This window comes from Biomphalaria glabrata, chromosome 5, assembly GCF_947242115.1.
Source record: "Biomphalaria glabrata chromosome 5, xgBioGlab47.1, whole genome shotgun sequence".
NCBI classification, from domain to species: Eukaryota; Metazoa; Mollusca; class Gastropoda; family Planorbidae; genus Biomphalaria; species Biomphalaria glabrata.
This window is the reverse complement of record NC_074715.1, coordinates 27555246-27567678: the sequence shown is the minus strand read 5'-3', so window position 1 is coordinate 27567678 and position 12433 is coordinate 27555246. Positions and strand designations below refer to the sequence as shown.

Here is a 12433-nt window from a genome sequence, read left to right as displayed (position 1 = left end):
ATCTATATTTCCTAAAGCTATGTTGGTATGGAGTAAGGACATTATGTTTGTCTAAGTGGTTTATGATGTTGCTACATATTATGTGTTCTAGGATTTTACATGTGATACTAGTCTGTAGTTTGCTGGGTCAGATCTTTCTCCTTTTTTAAATAGGGGGGGGGGATGACATTAGCTTTTTTCTCAGTCCCTTGGTATTCTGCCCTGGTTAAGAGATGTCTGAAAAAGTATTTTGAACACTGGTGCCAACTCTTTGCTTAGTTCTTTGAGTAATCTAGCTGGAATACAATCAGGTCCAGATGCTTTATTCGGTTTAATGTTTGCTAATAGTTCTATATCTCCTATGTCGTTTACTTGGTTCAAATTAAGTAATATGTCTTTGTCTCCTGGGGCTGAGAATGCTGAAGCAAAGTATTTATTTAGGATGTTAGCTTTAGTTTCATTATCATTATATGTTAAGTTATCTTCTCCTTTTAATTGTGCTATTACTGTTGTTTCCATTTTCTTAGACTTAGGGTATGACCATAAGTTTTTGTTGTTTTCCTTAGAAATTACATTGTTTATGTATTTGCTCTGCAGCTGTCTGCTTACCTTTCGGGTTAGGTGTTTCATTTTAATATACTTTTTATAAACTCTTTCTGCCTTAGTTTCTTTAAATTTTTTATATAGGTTTTCCTTCTGTTTACAGGCTTGTCTTGGGTTAGTGTCACCCGGTGCTCCCGTCATCAACTCTCACTCAAACATTTTACAATAAAAACTATACTTCATTTGTTAAGTCATATGTTACCGGCAAAGTGAGAAATGCAGGCATTCTATAGAATCCTGGGCGTTTTCAGACAAAGTAGCCTACGGTCTGATTTTTCATTCCCTACTTTTTATAGGGATTTTATAAAATGACTAGCTCTGCGTCAGTCAAAGTAAAAAATGTCTTATTTAGATGAATGTTTATACATTAAATATAAATGAGTGAAAAACAAAACACCAAGGATTTCTTAAGACTAAAAATACCTTTGTAGACCCATGTTTTTATACCCTATGCAAAGTGGAATTTCAATTTTTAAATAATCCAATTTTATAATCTACAAATCGAATTATAAAATAGTAATATACAATAGAAAACATACTATTCGTTAGTTTCTTCTAAGTAGACTAAAAGGATACATTAAAGACGTCGAAATATTGAGCTGGTAAAACTGTCTTCACACAACAGCAAAGGAGAATCAAAGTCATTCATAAACACTGAAATGCTTCTCTTATTTTGAAATATTTGTGTTTCTTATTTAATACAATTACAAAATAAATATAATGATGTTCTAATCAGTTATCTTAACTTATATAATGAAAGGATAATTTTAAATTATCTGCCGATAAAGCATATTCTATTTGTACGCGTTTTTATTCCAACTTCACCTTTGTTCTGATCAATTCTCTTAAGTTGAGACAAAACGCTTTAGACCCACTGAGATTTGCCAGACCAGTTCAAGCCCATAGGAGAATAATTAAAGAGAAGAAAATCTCACCAGGGAGGACAGAAACTAACAACAAGACAAAGTGAACGTTAACAACGAGGCTTTCAAAGTATGTCATGACAAATGTCAGTAAGTCCTTAGCTATATATTTTATACTAGCCATATATTGCCAGGTGCCCGCAGGTCTTAATTTGCGTATCACTAATATTGTCACTGATATAGTGTATTAGAAACAATTAAACAAAGCGAATGCATGAGTGTTATTCAAATTTAAATATATCTCAATGATTGCTCAAAGTCAGCATAAAAAGATAAATGTAAACATTGACCCGTTTTTTTCTCTTCAATAATAGGTCCAACATCTCTGTATGGGCCTTATGGTACGAATTCTTTTGTCTTTTAAATATCATGCTGGATTGATTTTAAAACAGATCAATAGCATTTTGAGTTAAAGTGTCAATATTTTCAAGGAGAACACGTACAAGCGCATCTGGCTTGGCTGCCACTTTTTCAAAAGTTAGTTTCAAGCTACTCTTGTGTATCGACATCTTCCAGTGTATTTGCCTTAAAGAAAGTGAGGCAAAGAAATATAAAATCACAGACAGTTGACAAAATTCTTGGCCTCAGTGGCCTATATTTTCAGCACTATGGCAAAAAGTAGCGACAAAGAGAACTAATACATGCATCCACATTTTCTTTCAAGGGTCTAATAGCAGCACGATGTGTGCTCCAGCGAGTGGACATTTTAATGTTTCTCTAATATATTTAATTTTAAAACAGCTCATATATGCCGGTAAAGAAAGAAAAACAAACTATAAAGGGTATCAAACAATGTTACACAAGAGACTGTTGTGCACATCCATTGAGAGAATAATCTATTACAAAAGGGGTCTTTTCAAAAGTGTCTGAACATCTCCATAATGTCTAGACATTGTTACATTATCATTTCCCTCGACACATCATCTAGTCTAGACAATCATTTCCAGTCATAGCTAGATAGTTGAACTGACCTCATCAGCTTTTTGTCTCCTTTAAAATGAAAAATACTTAAAACATTTCCTGCACTTCAACGCTGCCATCAATAATTTTAATCTTATTTTTTAATCTTATCTGATACATTCCGACATCAAATCGATTTTGGAAAATGTTTAATGGAATTTAGATAAAAATTATTTCGAAAAACAAATAATGTTAATGTCGTAATTTGTGTGGACTCTCGTTTAAAACATAATGGAACTGTTAATGTAATTAGTGTGGATTTTCTTTTAAATAGATAATTGAAATGTTAATGTCGTAATTTCTGTTGTCTCTCGTCTAATACATAATTGAAATATTAATGTCGTAATTTAGTGTGGACTCTCCTCTAATACATAGAAAACGAAAGTAGACACTTTTTGTTTGAGCTTTCAATATCTCTTGTGCCAGGTTTAGCTTACCAATAAAAACACAGAACTTCAGCCTAGCCGTAGACTGTCTATTTCTCTGTTTTTCTTTATTTACTGGGGGGGGGGAGTATTCTATTTTTACCTCCTTACCTGTTCTCTCGCTGTCCCTCTATCTCTTTCTCTCTCCTCTTAGTCCTTCTCTTTCTTCTTTCCTCTAAGTTCCTTTCAGAAGTCTGATTGTTTACCACGAGTATCCTCTTGTCAAATTGCTGCTGTAAATCCTTCTATCCATGACTATTGCCCGTCATTTGACTGGAGATGTCAAATCGACAGCACATCTTTCATTTGACTTTTTTTTGTGTTAATATGTTTAAAAAAAAAGGATTATTGACTTTTGGTTTAAATAAATCTCCATTTTTTGTTTGCGGTGAAATGAGGAATGGAGAGTGTGTCTTCATTTAGTCTATTAACAAGGAGTTTAGTAAGAAAGTCTGTGTATGTGTGTAGGAGACAAGGGTTAATGGTGAGATTTGAACTCTGGAGCACCGTGTCAATTATCCAAGCAAACAGTGTGATCCTTGCTTGCCTAGATTGATTAGTACAGGTAGACATCAAATACTTGGACATTGTAGCCTACAATATATGTTGTTTGGTTAGGGTAGTGCAGTGGAGTTCCATATCTCCCTAATCACTTGCCTACACAATCTAGATAGTTCATGTTCAAATGAAGAGCTGGTAACTTTTCTCATTTCAACTCTTCCTCTTATCTTCTAGTCCCTTTTCTCATTTCAACTCTTCCTCTTATCTTCTAGTCCCTTTTCTCATTTCAACTCTTCCTCTTATCTTCTAGTCCCTTTTCTCATTTCAACTCTTCCTCTTGTCCCTTTTCTCATTTCAACTCTTCATCTCCTCTTATCTTCTAGTCCCTTTTTTCATTTCAACTCTTCCTCTTATCTTATTTTCTAGTCCCTTTTCTCATTTCAACTCTTCCTCTTATCTTCTAGTCCCTTTTCTCATTTCAACTCTTCGTCTCCTCTTATCTTCTAGTCCCTTTTCTCATTTCAACTCTTCCTCTTATCTTCTAGTCCCTTTTCTCATTTCAACTCTTCCTCTTATCTTCTAGTCCCTTTTCTCATTTCAACTCTTCGTCTCCTCTTATCTTCTAGTCCCTTTTCTCATTTCAACTCTTCCTCTTATCTTCTAGTCCCTTTTCTCATTTCAACTCTTCGTCTTATCTTCTAGTCCCTTTTCTCATTTCAACTCTTCCTCTTATCTTCTAGTCCCTTTTCTCATTTCAACTCTTCCTCTTATCTTCTAGTCCCTTTTCTCATTTCAACTCTTCGTCTTATCTTCTAGTCCCTTTTCTCATTTCAACTCTTCCTCTTATCTTCTAGTCCCTTTTCTCATTTCAACTCTTCCTCTTATCTTCTAGTCCCTTTTCTCATTTCAACTCTTCGTCTTATCTTCTAGTCCCTTTTCTCATTCAACTCTTCCTCTTATCTTCTAGTCCCTTTTTCTCATTTCAACTCTTCGTCTTATCTTCTAGTCCCTTTTCTCATTCAACTCTTCCTCTTATCTTCTAGTCCCTTTTCTCATTTCAACTCTTCGTCTTATCTTCTAGTCCCTTTTTCTCATTTCAACTCTTCGTCTTATCTTCTAGTCCCTTTTTTTTTCCACTGTACATCTCAGCTCGATTTTTTTTCTTCCCGTCAGCAAACTGAGACAAGGGAGATTATTTTTATTTGCATCTTTTTCTGTTCGTTTATCGACCAGTTCCTTGCTTTTTTTTTTACTTTACAGGGGCTGGTATAAAATAGAATAGTGAAGTCAAATATGTGGCTTATTTTGTAACTCTTGGGCCACAAACGGCTTTTATGTACCACATTGCGGTCCACTAACAGAAAACTTATTTGGTTAGTTAACAGTAAATGTTACAGTTTAACTTAAAATGGGTGATTTAAATGCGAGTGTTTGATAGAAAATGTCAGTTAACCAATTTAAATCAATCAAAAAGTTTCACTCGTAGGGAGAGGAATGAAACGGAATAAACAAGTGAGTGCAGTTTTTAAATGCGATAATTTTTTCTTCTCTATATATATACCAGCATTTTCAGATCAAAATACTTTGAAGAACAAACACAAAGCCTATGTAAGGGAAGGAACCACTTACTGCAATTTATTTCCTCTTTGCTATATAAAACGAAATTAATTAATTACCACTAATTAATTTACTAATTGGTTAATTGTTTTTGTTTCTTGATTCATTTGTTGTCGTCGACAATGAATAATTGTGCGAAGTTTCCACTTGATCCGAGAACGGGTCAGACCAGATTGCAGTGAGTCATGTAAAGTTATTTCCATACATGTCAACGGTCAGACAAGAATTCCAGGGAGTAATCTTAAGTCTCTAGTTAGTTGTTTATTTCAAAGGAAGTTTCCTTTCATCGCCATGAAAAATACAATCAACACATTATATGTACCATGAATGATTAGATTTATAAATATGCCCCAATGCTGATTATATAGCTTTAAAGCAAAAAAACTTTTGGTGAACATCTGATAAAAATCAGGCTGAAACAAGACAGAGGTCTCTAGTTTAAAATTTATAAAGATCAATCAAAATTAAACTTGACAAGAATTGTTGTGATAAATCTTCTGAAATAGCAAATGTATATTTAGCTGAACCTGTTGATCTTGAAAACCTTTATTTTTTGTTCTGTCTCCTCTAAAACTCTTCCCATCATTCCTTAGTGTTTGAAGCAACTATTACATTTTTTTTACTTCTAATTATATCTTAATGATGTTTGTATGTTGTATGACGCAAATTAATCAACGATAATTAAAAACCATGTCATTTATTGGTAATTAAAAAGAGATTAGGTCTATTCTTCGTAGAATAGAAATAGAAAACACACACACACTAGAAATTGTTTTCTGGTCCATGCAGGAAAAGAAATGATACAAGCAAACCACGTGGTATTCCACTAGCTCATTATGAGATGATTGACACAAGTGTTTGTAAGGCCGTCCCTTACAATTAATGCAACATAGCTCTGCCTACGTATTACCTATATCATTCTGTCTACGTATCGACTTTGCTGTATTCTTCTGCATACGTATTGAATTGACTGTATCATTTGGCCTGCGTAGTGACTTTGATGAATCATTTTGACCATCTACTGACTGGGATGTATCTGTCTGCCTACTATTTACATTGTTCACGTACCAACGGGCTATTAGTCTAAACTGCCCACAGGGTTTAGGCCTTCAAATACGACTGGTCTCGATTGACTTTATTCCTGCATTCCGCCTACGCATTAGCTTTAAGCATTCTGCCTACGTATTAACTTTGATGTAGCATTCTGCCCGGGTATTAACTTTGATGTAGCATTCTGCCCGGGTATTAACTTTGATGTAGCATTCTGCCCGGGTATTAACTTTGATGTAGCATACTGCTTCTATCGAAGAAATATTGCCAGGAAAACTAGCAGAATATCTATAAAAAAAATGTAAGGGAATGAAGCAGACGAGTTTCAGTATCAACCATGTTTTTAAATGTCATTTTAGTGCCAAACAAAATCTTGTTTCTAAATAACTACAAACAATGAAAGCAATACAACAAGAACAATAGAAAAATCCCTTTATATATATATATATATATATATATATATATAAAGCTTATCTAAGGGAAAGAACTCCGCACGTACAACTAGATCTCTCAATAATATAGAAGTTTTTTCCTTATTCGAAATCAAAATAATTAATTACCAATACCAATCGACTAATTGGTTAATTTTACATTGATTAAAGTTTTGTTAGGAAGAATAAAATTGTCTAAAAAGTTTCAACTTGATTCTAGAATGGTTATGGGAGAAATAACGTGTGTTCAATTATCTAAGGGGACGAAATCCTACATATTTATTATGTGAATACTGAAGGATTAATTTCCCTTGCTGGTATAATAAATACTTAATTACCAATATATTTTAATTAACTAATTGTTTTTTTTAATCCATGTCTTGTCTATCCCAATGGGTAATTATGCAAGTTTCAACTTGAACCGACAGACAGACAGACAGAGAGAGTTGATATAAGCTTTGTAATAATAAAAATGGACTACAAAAAGTAAAGCTCTAGCAATGTTGGATACAGGAGTAACATAATTAACGCTGTTTTTTTTTTTTTAAAAAAAGGAACACTCATGCGGCATACATAAGCGACAAGAGCTTTTCTTCTTCTTCTTCGTTCTCATTTGACATGTCGCAGGGTTCAGATCAGTAATCCTATATCTGAGATGAACTGCGCAGTGGTTTCCAGATCAGGCAGTTCTTTGTATAGTTTTTGTTCTATAGGAAGGTTTTGATGGCCAGAGTCTTGTTCGGGCCTCTTGATATAGTATGCAGCTTTGAAGGACATGGTCAGCAATATCTGGTGATGCTCCACAAGGGCAGGTTTCGCTCGTCCCGACTTTATGCTTCCGGAACATATGTTGTGTCTGTTGTGTCCGGTTCTGAGTCGAAAAATTATGAGTTGGTCATGTCGAGATAGCTTATAATAGGCGTCCTTTTTCTTGTAAATGGGATGTGAGCTGGTCCAATTCTCATTTATTCTACACTCTATTATTTTCATCATTTCTTCTGAGTAGAGAGGGATCTTCATTTGTTTGTTCATTCTTCCCTCCTTGGCCAGTATGTCTACTTTTTCATTGCCTTCTATGTTAGCTGGGATCCATTAAAGAACAGTTTCCTTGCTGTAGATGTTAATGTTTACAAGAGCTGTCCTGAGTTGCTTTATATAGGAAGTATCCGAGTTTTTCAGGCTTTGAAGGGCTGTTTTAGCATCGGTCAGTTTGGCTGTTTGGTGTGCATGGGTAGTTTATTAGTGTGGTAGCTGCTAGTTCCAGTGCTTGCCTCTCTGCTCTATGTCTGTCTGAGAGATCGCCAGTTGCAACTGACTTTTCCAGTCTTCTTCCATTGGACCATTCAATTAGTAGGCCAGCACCTCCGTTTGTAGTGGATTTTTGGGAGGATCCGTCTGTGTAGACTCTGACCCATTGGTTGTTGGGGTAATGAGTTTGTAGAAAAGAGTGTCACTAATTCCTTGAGCTCGGGTTGTGATTGGATAGTTTGTTTATGCTTTCGATGCTGTCTCTTATAGGAGGGAGAGAACTCTAGTCCTGCTTATTTGACTCAATAGTGATATTTCCTAAGTGGTATTTGTTTTTAAGGTTCTGTGATTCCTGAACAAAATGAGTTCTTTTAAATCGGTTTTGATTGCCAGTCTTGTGGATTCTGGATTTGAGTGGGTGCCTGACTAAGGATTCTATTTTGGTGAATTGAGACAGGTTTTGTTTCTCTTCTTTCATCCAAAGAGACCAGGGCATCTATTTCCTCCATAGCTCTAATGGGTGTTGTTTTTATAGCCCCTGTCATAATCCTAAGGCCTATATTTTGTACCTCGACAAGAGTTGACTCTGTTCTATTTCTCAGAGTTACCTTACATTCGCTAAGAGTTACCTTACATTCATCCCGTTCTAGAGAACGTCATGTCGACAGTAATCTCTTGAAATCATTGTGTTAGTGGAAGCTCTTTGACAAATAAATAAAGGCGTGCTTCTAAGAAAGAAATCTGATACTCAAAAGAATGACAATGTCATAAATCAACAGTCTCTCAAAAGATTTGCCGCAAGGTTTTATCAACGCGTTTCGTATCCAAAGAATTAGGATTTGCAACAAATCGGAAGTAGATGGAATTATTAATATGTTCACATGTTCCGAAACAGCCAATGGTCACGAAGAAACAGCAGGAATAATGTTTTTGATTTTCGATTCTGAGTTTACATATTGACAATGAAATACCGCAACTAAGTTTCTCTCAATACCTGTTAACTATGCCATCCAGTTCTAAATTGAAGAAACTCAACTTCCAAAGTAATGTCGCCATTTTGTGTTGAGTTATCGATTAAATGTGCACAGCCTCTTGAAGCGTGTATACATAGCGACATTTCACTTCATGGAGGCGTCTGCAACTGTGCTGTCTGATCCATTGGATCTGTTGGACTCAATCGGGTTAAAAGAAATATTTACTGAAGTGTGTACTGCTCCGAGAATCAAGTTGTTTGTTTTTTTCACTACATTTTTTGTTTCATTCAGCCTGTTGGCTACTAAGAAATAACTACTTCCATTCTAGATCTATTGTGAGCCACGAATACATTTAAAGGACTGTTAGTGGTTAAAAAAAAAAAACTTGCTACTTAAACTTAAGGAAATTAATTGGTCTTTCTAATTGCAGCATTTCTTATATTTCTTATCAGTAGCTTTAATTATTATTTTATAATCTAATTTTAGTTTTAAAAGTCTCGAATAACTAATATTACGCAATGTAGATGATCCATTCAGAACAGATTAACAGATAGCTGCAATACACAATGATTAATTGTTAAGGCTTCCGCGCGGTGTTGATTCTTTGAAATATAACTAGTGTAGATCTACGTCTGACTGGAAGTAACACAGAACTCGAACTACTTCAGTAACACCGGCGAAAGGCTGAAACAATCAAAATATGTAGTCGACGCTGATGTTGTTCTACAAATATATTTAATAATCAAGAAGGGAATCGTCCGATGTCAGCTATGTCCGTAAATTCGTATATCTATTGTACTGCTCTACACGAAGCGTCTTGTTTTTAGCGTCACTTAGAGCGTTCTTGTTTTTTGACCAACTTTACGTCATCGTCGCTAAGTAAAATTTTACCATATTCCCGAAACAAATAACTAATTCCTTATCATGTCATAACATTTCTTATCAGTAGCTATAATTATTATTTTATAAGCTAATTTTAGTTTAAAAAGTCTCGAATAACTAATATTACGCAAAGCCAACTTTATTTCAGTTTAATATTCTCTTAAATCAGGAAGAGAGAGAGAGAGAGAGAGAGAGAGAGAGAGAGATAGTGTTTTAAATTTGTATAGGCTAGCTTTCAAATTTCTAATTATTATTAATTGTCAATGCTTTTTCTTGATTTCAGAACTGTCTGGGAGACAAAACTTTGCATTCTCCAGTATTTTCACTCAAGTGAAACAACATTTCATGTCTATATATGAACAAGAAATGGCAGTAAAATTCAGACGTTGTCGTTTTTATTGTTTGAGTTTCTCTATCAACTTAAACATCAACAGACGAAATGTAGAATCATTGTACAGAAACAACACATCAATCCAGCTTGAACTTGGTGCTCATTCAAAGGTTAATGCCGAGCTCTTGTTCTGCTGAAGCAGCATGAGACAAGGTAGACAGTCACGTGACATTTCTGAACTCGAAGAAATGGCGCGAAACACTTACAAGAAAAGTAAATACTCTCTAACCATGGACTCGGGGAACAATTCAATCCCACTAAAATCACTCCCGTCCAGGGGCGTATCAACATCGGAACCAGATGAGTGTGAGCACCCAGTCATATCTGGGACGGGGGCGGTTGCTACGTGTTTCTTTCTGATTGGTTTCTTGATGTTTCTGGTTGCCTTCGCGTCTAATGATTGGCTAGGTCTGGAAAAGGGAATAACTCTTAGTTTGTGGAGGAAGTGCACTAGAGACTTTGCATTGAATGTCTGGCATTGTCAGCCCTGGCAGAATGCACCAGGTAATTGGTTGTCAACTTCTTGTTTAATCAACTATATTATCATACTAATAACTATTGAAAATTCTCAATCTGACAATCCCCAAACACAATTGACAAATAAAATACACTTGTCATCGGGCTAGAAGTTTGTAAAAACTTGTTGTTGTTTTTTTTTTATAGATTCTACTTTAAGCCAAATATTTATTAAATGACTTTTAAACAAATTCACAAAATAATTTTGCAAATAAATCGTGGAACAGAGTCTTTCTAGTAGAGAAACAATTTATTTTCGATATGATATTTGATATTTTGATTTTTTTTTTTACCCATAGGCACAATTGAGGCTACGTCGTGCCAAAAACCCCTCCTAGCTCAGGATCTAACTGCTATACAGCTAAGTTATTACAAATAAGGTCCATTCCTAGTTCCGATTAGAACTCTGCATATTACACAAGAGATGCTTCATCGTTCACACAATAGCTAGTTAGATCGAGTGTGGAATCGTTTCTACAACCTTATATTGCCTTATATACGAACACTATAGTCTCCAAAAGATCTTAAAGAAATACTCAGAAAGACACAATAAAGAGGCAAATTTATTATTCTATACGCTTGAACAAATGCTCCTTCTTTCCTACTGCTATTGGAGAATGAAATGGGTTGCCTGAATCAGTCAGGAATACCAACGACTTAGGAGAGTTCAAGTCATTGATTAACACGCATGACTAGATTGACACTTGAAATGCGTAGGACGTAATTATCTTTTTTTTTAAAGTAACGTCTGTAATATATAAGATAAGATACGTAGATCTCGGCAACTGCCGAACGGATTCGAATAAAATTGTGCACATAGGTTCCTTTTACCTGTTAAGTGTTTGCTAAGAAACGGTTTTGACAGATTCACAGACTGGGGTAGTGGGAGGGATTCAAAAGTGGTGAAAGAAACAATTAAATTTAATGAAACCTAAGTGATATATCCTTAAAAAAACACAATGCCAAATTAAGTCTGGGGGACCGCAAAAAAAAAAGGGGGGGGGGGAGGGTTAAAACCAAAAACAATATATGGTCTGGAAACAAATCAGCGGGCTGATCCGGTTTCATTCATATTAATTTTTTTTACCATTGGCGCCCCTCCTACTTTAGCCAGCTGAGTGTCTGAAAGGACACTGTAATCTCCTACTGAGATTAGAGACAGGATTAGTTCAGCGATTGGACACCTAGATGGATCCCAAGATGACCTGCTAGAAACTGTCAATAAAACGCAAAATTAAACTCTATGACCATATCCCAAGGTTCTCAGGGCTCGCAAAAACTGTACTTTAGGGAATACTTTAGGGAATACTTTAGGGAATACTTTAGGGAATACTTTAGGGAATACTTTAGGGAATACTGCCAAGAAAAAGCAGCAGTCAGAGAAAGCAATGGGAAGACTAGAAGGTCCTGTCATTGAAAGGCAAAAGACAGAAAGAAAACGAGAAAGAAAACGAGAAAGAAAACGAGAAAGATACAGCATACAGATCTTGTGTGGTACCAGAAAGGTTCATCAGACAAATGGATAGGTGAAATTGACCATCTTCGTCCCCCTCAACTTGCCTGGCTTTCGCTCTTGGGGGCGCGCATAGACAATTTGAGAAAAGCTCCATTAACACTAGTAACCCCTAGTTCCTTCCTATTGTGTGATTTTTAGGTCATATTTATTGTCCACAACACAACTGTTTCTCCAATGTACAGAATACATTAGTTCCTTATCTTTTTAAAAAATCTACTTTCAGACTTTATTAGAGCAGTCCAAGGATTCTGTATAGTTGGATTGATCACTTACATTTTATCTGTAATGATTTTAATTGCCTACCTAACAATCCAGTATCTGCAAAGATTGAGGGGAGTCCTTATAGCCTTATGCTTACTTTTATTTACTTCCGGTAAGTAGATTTGATACTTTGTTGTATGCCCTAGGACCACTGAG

The 12433-nt window shown here is 35.4% G+C and overlaps 1 protein-coding gene across 5 annotated transcripts in view; it reads left to right on the top strand.

Annotated features, from left to right (window-relative positions):
* The window catches only part of LOC106069763 (uncharacterized), a 57055-nt gene that overhangs the window by 39778 nt on the left and 4844 nt on the right, over positions 1-12433 (top strand). For 2 of the 5 annotated variants that reach the window (XM_056028341.1, XM_056028342.1), the window contains exons 2-3: positions 9877-10488; positions 12240-12389. In XM_056028341.1, the coding sequence (XP_055884316.1) occupies positions 10128-10488; positions 12240-12389 (511 nt within the window). In that variant the 5' untranslated portion in view covers positions 9877-10127. Of the gene's footprint in view, positions 1-1432; positions 1596-8292; positions 8941-9876; positions 10489-12239; positions 12390-12433 lie in introns of those variants that run through there. The other 3 variants (XM_056028345.1, XM_056028346.1, XM_056028343.1) reach the window with 3 other exon arrangements.